This window comes from Populus euphratica, unplaced genomic scaffold (assembly GCF_000495115.2).
Source record: "Populus euphratica unplaced genomic scaffold, PopEup_1.0 scaffold2973.1, whole genome shotgun sequence".
Taxonomy (NCBI): Eukaryota; Viridiplantae; Streptophyta; class Magnoliopsida; order Malpighiales; family Salicaceae; genus Populus; species Populus euphratica.
In genome coordinates, this window is record NW_011502794.1 from 7,150 (window position 1) to 15,333 (window position 8,184).

General features: G+C 34.9%; 1 protein-coding gene across 1 annotated transcript; it reads left to right on the plus strand.

The window, feature by feature from the left end:
* Positions 1-4,981: 4,981 nt before the first annotated feature.
* LOC105119455 (root phototropism protein 2-like) lies at positions 4,982-7,626 on the plus strand. Its single transcript, XM_011017598.1, has 5 exons — positions 4,982-5,195; positions 5,309-5,378; positions 5,521-5,898; positions 6,011-6,736; positions 6,857-7,626. Exons 1-5 carry the CDS (start codon positions 5,140-5,142, stop codon positions 7,364-7,366), a joined length of 1,740 nt encoding a protein of 579 aa, XP_011015900.1. The 5' UTR covers positions 4,982-5,139; the 3' UTR covers positions 7,367-7,626.
* Positions 7,627-8,184: the final 558 nt, after the last annotated feature.

Here is an 8,184-nt window from a genome sequence, read left to right on the forward strand (position 1 = left end):
TAGGGAAAGCTTGACTCATCAAAAATCACATACCGAGATATATAAATCCAACCTGAAACAGGATCAAGACAACAATAGTCTTTGTAATGATCATCATAGCCAATAAATATACATGGAACAAATTTGAAGTATAAATTATGCTTGTTGTATGGGACCATATAAGAGAAGTAAGCATATCCAATTTTTTTTTAAAATGCATAATTTGGTATGCATTGAAGTAATTTTTCATAAGGAGATATGTGATCAAGCTTAGGAGTTGGTAGACAATTAATCGGAAAAACCACAGTAGAGAAGGCTTCAACCCAAAAGTTGTGGGGCAATCAAGATTGGGCCAGTAAACAGAGTCCCATTACAACAATATATCGATATTTCCTTTCCACCACTCTATTTTATTAAGAAGTGTATGGACATGAGATTTGATGAGATATTTCATGATCACGTAAAAATATCATAAATAATTTGCTGGTAAATTCACCTCTACCATCAACCTGCAGTTGTTTAATGTGAGAGCTAAACCGATTTTCCACCAACTTTTTAAAGTGAATAAATGTAGTAAGAACTTCTGATTTCTTAACCAATAGATATAACCAAGTAACTCGAGTATTATCTTCGATAATGGAGAAATAATAATGATAACCAAAATTTGAGGAGATTGGTATAGGACCCTATAAATCAAGATGTAAAAGTGTAATGAAAATTAAGCATGAGAGTGTCTGTCTTCAAATGACAATCAATAAATTTTCCTAACAGGCAGATATGATAATTTTTATTAGAGACAATTGCACCATCAAGTGGTAAGTGGTACTTATTCAACAATATAGTAAAAACTAAATGAGATTGGTGTCCAAATCTGGCATGCCATATGTCTTGTGTTGTACACTTTCCATAACAGGCAATTTGACGAGCAATAGAAAGGGATGTTTGAATGTGATAGAGGCTATCAAAACTACTGCCAGTAAGGAGTACCTTCTCCGTTTTGTCATCCTTCACATAAAAACCAGTGGCATTCACCTTAAAGTGACAATCATTATCACAACAAAAACGATAGATAGAGATCAAGTTTTTATGGATAGTAGGCACACAAAAAATTTCATTAAGATTTAATGATTTATACAACCCAATCAATTGTGTATTGCCAATATGAGTTATTGCTAACTGATTACCATTTCCAACAATAATTTTATCTGTACCTGTGTAAGGATGAACATTAAAAAAAGAGGTGGTGTCGGCTGCCATATGATGAGAAGCACCTAAATCAAGAAACCAATTGATATTTACCACATAAGCAGTAGGAGAAGGAGAGTTGCTAAAGTTTTCTGCCATATATGCATGAGGTCTACGGTTAGGACAAAACCAAGCTATGTACCCCTGCTTATTACATCGAAAACAAATGACTTCACTGCATTGGGTATTTAAGAATTTACCTTAAGGTGTTGGAAGCAAATGAGGGCACCCATTAAAGAGAGTTGCTGGAGAAGAGGTGAGAAGAGCAAATTGAGGGTTGTGAGGCTGAGAGTGACGATTTAGAAACCAAGCCCCTTGAGCCGGCTTCCAATACCCTGTTCACCTTGATCCACGCCCTTGATTCCAATTCCAGCCACGACCGCATCCTCTTTCAAATCCGTGATGAGGATTGTGATTGTGACTAGGCATGTTTGAATTGAAAGGGCATTCATTGGGCATACGGTCAGTAGCCATAGCAACTCCTGAAGTCAAGGTAAGAGACATTTGTTTCTATGAATGCTCTTTTCTTAGAGCTAAATCATATAATTGATCAAAGTCAATATCAGGATGCAGGTGAAGTGTTGTGGTATCTCTTTGTATTCAAGACCAAGTCCATCCAAAATATAATTGATGAGTTCATCATCGTCCATGGTTACACTAGATTGTATGAGAGAATCAAAGAGTGATTTGGCATAATTGAGATAATCAACCACTGTGGTGTTGTTGTCCTTCCAGAGAGTATGAGTTTGGTCTTGAATAATCCATACACGAGTGTTAGCAAGAGGTGAAAGACGTTTGGCTAGTGTAGTCCAGGCTTGATGAGCAATGATATATGGGATGAGAAGTGCTTTGATGGAATAGGAGGAAGTTGTTTTGATCCAACTCAAGACCAATTTATCTTTTGTTAACTCTGGGTGCACAAAACCATCTTCTTGCACTTTGGGTGGTTTTATGTTGTTCTTAATTACTGCTGTAAGGCCGTGCATCTCCAGTATATCTTTAAATTAGGATTTCCAACTCAAGTAGTTAGTGCGATCCATAGGAACATTGAACAAGGATGAGATATTGAAGGAGGTAGGCAAAGAATGGGATGTGAATGGAGGTGAGGAAAGTTTTGACATTTCAGAAATCGGTTTTGACATATCAAGATTTCTTGATTCTCCAGATTTGGGTGTGTTGGCCATTGGTTTGGGTAGGATCGATATTTTAAGGGTTAGCTCCAAAGAACTCTGATACTATATAAGAAAATAAACTCAATGGAAAAGAAAGGAATGAAAGCAGAGAGATTGAGAATAATTGTGACGCTAAAAGTGTCATTCTATTCTATTGTATGCAATATAAATATTGGTACATGGGTTAGACTTTCTTAAGTCTATTTACAGGAACTCAACAATGTAAAATAAGTCCAATCAATTACATGTATTACAAAGGGAATGTCAATTAATTATTCTAACTGAGGAATGTCGTTGCTTGTGATTAGGAGACTTCTAAGGCTGATGTAGTAGAATCAGCAGATTGCATGAAAATGATAGATTTGATAGGATCTATTAGCATAATTGTCTCTGCAGGTGTAATATTCTCTTTAGAAATAATGGTTTGGATAAAATAAAATGACAATTATATGGCTGCTGGTAGTTGAAAAATGAAAAGAGAGGTCGTTATTGAAGAAAATCAAAATAAAAGAGTGAAGCTAGTAAAAAAAGACGTTGGTGATGACAACATTAGCTAGAAGAGGTGGATGTTTATAGTGGTTCCAGGGCGGGGAAAATGGTGGGGAGTTTTTGTTTTTGTGTAGCTGGTTACTAAGTTTAGGTATAATATAATGGGTTTAGAGATTTTTTTTTTAATTGTGTTAGATGCGTGCAGGGAGAGAATGGAGGAATAATTTTTTTTTAATTTTTGATTTCTTCTTTTTTATATGAGATAAATACATTTTTCATAGGGGAAAAATTTTATTTTTTTTCTAATTTTTTTGTCCAACAAGCAATATTAATTCATTTTAGTACCTTGTTTTTTTTCCTATATAAATATTTTTGTTGTTTTATATTTTATTTTTTTTTTAAAAAAAAAAGCAAAATCAACACCGATTTCATGAGAAAAACCAACGATTTTAAAAATAATATATCAAAATTTGAACTTGTCAAAAAAATTTAAATTAAATTTTTTTTAAAACAATGCTGAAAATAAAATAAATACAACTAGAAAAATAGAGAAAATAAATTAGATTAGAACAATTACTACCAATTGAGAAACTAATTTGGAGGAAATAAGCATTTCTTTTCATTTATTTAAACATAATAGCTACAAAACATACAATTTATGCCACTAATATTAAGTATTTTTCTTAGGATTTTGTACAGATATATTTGCAGAAACATAAGATCATCATGGATGTATAATTGTGGTATGTAGATGAGTACGAACTGCAACCCTTCATGGTACGGTCACGGTTGAGGGGCGTGAATAGAGAGAGACGCCAATGCCCACGGTTGAGGGGCGTGAATAGAGAGAGACACCAATGGGCATTGGCCTATATTCTCATAATCTCAGAAGCAACGTCAATGTGTTCCGCTACAAGCAGTAGTGTTTCTTTATTATTCATCTGGGCTTAACTCATTTGATATTGTAAAGAAATTCATGGATATCTGTTTCTTCAATGACGGGGGACAACGTGGCAGTAAATGCCACGAGTAGATACAGTATTGGATGGAGATCTGATTCCAGTCTTGTATTATCCAGCCAAGCAAGCAAGCAACAGCAGGCATGTCAGTCAAAGTTCGAGCCTAGAGGGGTCGGGTGTGGTGACCTATCATCATAGCAAGGCAAAGGACGGGAAGGGGATGCCCAGTCTGACGTGGTGGATCATGGCCAAAACTTTATGACAAAGGTAGCTGGAGAAGTCTTCACCACTTGTTTGAGTGGCAGAGACATTGCTCGGGACCTACATCCAATAATGTTTACGCTGCTCTTTCTTCATTTTTTGGATTAGTATGTTTGATCCAGCAGATTGACCATGACTACTTTCCTGTATTGTTTCTTGTCATATTCTTATCATAACGTCAATTTGATTAGCTAACGATGTAGCCGGTCTGGTAGGAACCAGAGGCTCTAGGTGATAGTGAGAATATGATTTTGTTTGATGAGAATCTGATAAAAATAGAAAAGGTGAATAACATTACATATACATATATATAAATGGATTAGTCGAATACAAGTAAATATAAGAGGAAATCTGGTTACCAACAAAGTATAATTAACATGTTATATCTATTGACTGATCATTGAATTAAACTTAAATTTGTTCAGTATATTTCTGATGCCTTATTCTATTGAAGGCATGACTGACTATAACCAGTAAAGATCTCTAAATTAGATCTTGAAAATGTTGTTTTTCCTTTTATTTTTATAAATTTGATGTTATTTTTTGATTTTTTTTGTTAGTTTTTCTTTTTATCCAGAGATTATGACTTTCCTTCTTTGTCAAGATCGGGTTTCAATTTTATATTTCTCATTTGCCTTTCTTTTCTTTTTCTCTTTTCATCTCTTTCAGGATCAAAAGAGTAATTCATGGAGTTGAATCATTAAAAATAAAAACGGTGGATTGGAAATACATAAAAGGGTCATCATAGACGTTTGAAATTTCTGAGATTGTGATTGCAGCCGAATAGAATTGACGCATGTTAATGCCTATCTGTCGTGAAGCCATCTAGGGTAGATTAATCCATAGCAAGTTGGGTAACGATCAATACATTTGCAAGACTATCATTATAAAATAAAAGTGAAATTACAGTAGATAAGTACTAGATTAAGAAAAAGCAACTTATCCAGACAAAGATTGCTATATAACCCAACATAGATACTCTACTTATCTGAAGATCTCTTTCCTCTAAAAGCCAGTTAGGACAAGGCAGAAACATGGCTTCTCCTGTCAGAAGCAGGCTTTCTCTTGCCATGGAGAGAACTGGCAAATGGTACGAACACCAATATTATTCATACATATATTCTTGTTTGTAGTTAATTGTACATGCTAAGTCGAACATTAGCTCTTGCTTATTATTGTCAGTCCTTTCTAAATTTTCTGTAGGGTCTTTTCTAAAGATATTCCTACAGATGTTGTGGTTGTAGTGTGTGAAGCCAGCTTTTCTCTTCATAAGGTATGGAAATGTTGTGTTACTGATCTTTTGCCAATCTTGTATTAATTTGTAGAACAAGTGCAAGAATTAAAGAATGAAAACGAGGAACAGCTTTTATAATGCTTAATTAATATGTTATTATGCTTTTACTACTTTGTGGCAGTCCATGCTAATGGCAAAGAGCAACTACATACGAAAACTAATTTTTGAATCAAAAGAACCGGAGCTAGATAGGATCAATCTGTCTGGCATACCTGGAGGGCCTGAGATCTTCGTAAAAGCAGCAAAATTCTGCTATGGTTTTAACTTTGAGATCACGGTTCATAACGTAGCAGCCCTTCGTTGTGCTGCTGAGTATCTTCAAATGACTGATCTGTATTGTGATAACAATCTTGCTGGTCGGACTGAAGATTTCTTTGCTCAAGTAGCCCTGTCTAGCCTTTCCGGCGCCATCTTTGTGTTAAAATCCTGCGAAGATCTCCTTCCTCTGGCTGAAGACGTCAACATTGTCCAAAGATGTATCGATGCCATCAGCCTTAAGGTACGTTGCTAGATTCACATAAATTAGTAGCTTGTGTAACAAATATTATCGGGTTATCTGGTTAATTTTCAGTACAATTTTGGTTGATTGATGTTAGTTTGATGATTGTCAGGCTTGTAATGAGGCAAACTTTCCAAGCAGAACACCACCAAATTGGTGGACTGAGGAGTTATCAATTTTAAACATAGAATTCATCGGCAGAATACTGTCTGGAATGAGGAAACGCGGCGCGAAAGCACTAACCTTAGCAAGTGCTTTAATAACATACACAGAAAGAAATCTTCGAGACCTTGTTCGAGATCACTCCGGCAGGTGCACCAAGTCCTCCATTTCTGATGATTCTGGTATGTATGCCCACGAACGCGAGCTTCTGCAATCAATAGTCTCTCTCTTGCCCTCGGAGAAAGCTTCCTTGCCTATCAACTTCCTCTGCTGCCTTCTCCGTTCTGCCATCTTTGTCAAGGCCTCAAATTCTTGCAAGAATGAGCTCGAGAAGCGAATCTCTGTGATATTAGAGCATGTCACGGTTGATAATCTACTCGTCATGTCTTTCACTTGTAATGGTGAGAAACTTTACGATCTGGATAGCATCAGGAGGATCATGTCAGGATTCATGGAGAAGGAGAAGAATATGGCTGTCTTCAGTGGTGGTGATTTCAAGGAGACATGTTCTGCAGCAATGCATAGAGTCGCAAAAACTGTGGACTCGTACCTTGGTGAGATCGCAACCTATCCTGAACTCACCATTTCCAAATTTAATGGGATTTCAACTCTTGTGCGGAAAGGAGCCAGAAAGGTTGACGATGATCTCTATCGTGCCATCGACATCTATCTGAAGGTATAATCAGTAAACTTTTATTAGCTATGCTTATCAATTCAAGCTTCTTTATTTATTTATTTCAGTGTTTGTTCATGTGAGAATAGGCATAGAAGTAATGGTTTTGAGTGCTGATTGCAGGCTCATCCGAATCTCGATGAGATCGAACGAGAGAAGGTTTGCAGTGTCATGGATCCATTGAAACTCTCCTATGAAGCTCGAATCCATGCTTCACAAAACAAAAGATTACCACTACAGATTGTTTTGCATACCCTTTACTACGATCAGCTTAAACTAAGGAGTGGTGCAGATGATCAGCCTGATGCTGCTGCAACAAGGAGTCAATTGCAATCTGATGTTTCACTTGTCAGTGAGAATGAGGCCTTGCGATCAGAGCTTAAGAAGATGAAGCTTTACATCTCAGAAATGCAGAAGAATAAAGGGAGTTCAGCTAAAAGTATTTCTGCTGCTGCTGCTGCTGCTGCTGCTGCTACTTCTGGGCCTCGAAAACATACCTTCTTCTCTTCCATGTCGAAGACCTTGGGGAAGTTGAATCCTTTCAAGCATGGATCTAAGGATACTTCTCATATCGATGACAATCTTGCTGTGGATATTACCAAGCCCAGGAGGAGAAGGTTCTCCGTTTCTTAGAACTTAAAACTAGCTAGTTAATTACCTTCCATTGAATTTGTGTGACAAATTTGCGTAGATAGAGCTGGACTGGTGATCTACTCGAATATTGTGATGGTATTATTTTGTTTTCCTTTAGTTTCTTAATATATTTGGATTATAAGTTCTAATAGTGAATATATGTGTAATCTCAATGTGATGTAAAATACTTAAGAAGGGAAATAATTGGTCAATGGAGAAATGTTTTATGAAATTTTCAATTAATAGAGGTTTTTTTGGAATTATGTTCAATCATTCAAATTTCAAAATGCTTTTCAACTTGTATTTTAATTAAATTATGCTATTTTAATTTTTTTATAATTTTAATATGAAAATATTGAAAAACAGTCTATTTATTTCTATAGCCTATATATCATGTGTTTATTTTCAATTATTAATTTTACCATGTTTTCAATTTAATCAATCCATATTTATTTATTTTACATTAATTGTTTAGAATCAATTATTTACGATAATTAAATTTAATTATAGTATTTGATTTGAATTCAATTGATAAATAAGTTGAATTCAAAGAGATAAAATTTAATTCATTTTATTTTCTATATTACTCTCATTATATTCATCTTATTTTTTCATGTCTTTAAAAAAAACAGCTAAATGAGTATTTTGAGAAAGTTAATGTAAATATTATTTTTTTTCATTTTGAAGATAAAAGAGGTTAAATTTGAATTATTTTTGTAGCAGTTTTAAAGATTAAATTATACTTAAAATTTATAAGAATAGTGCAAAGGATTTCGTTTCATTTGAATTCCAAGCATGCCGGTGTTTTCTACTTCATG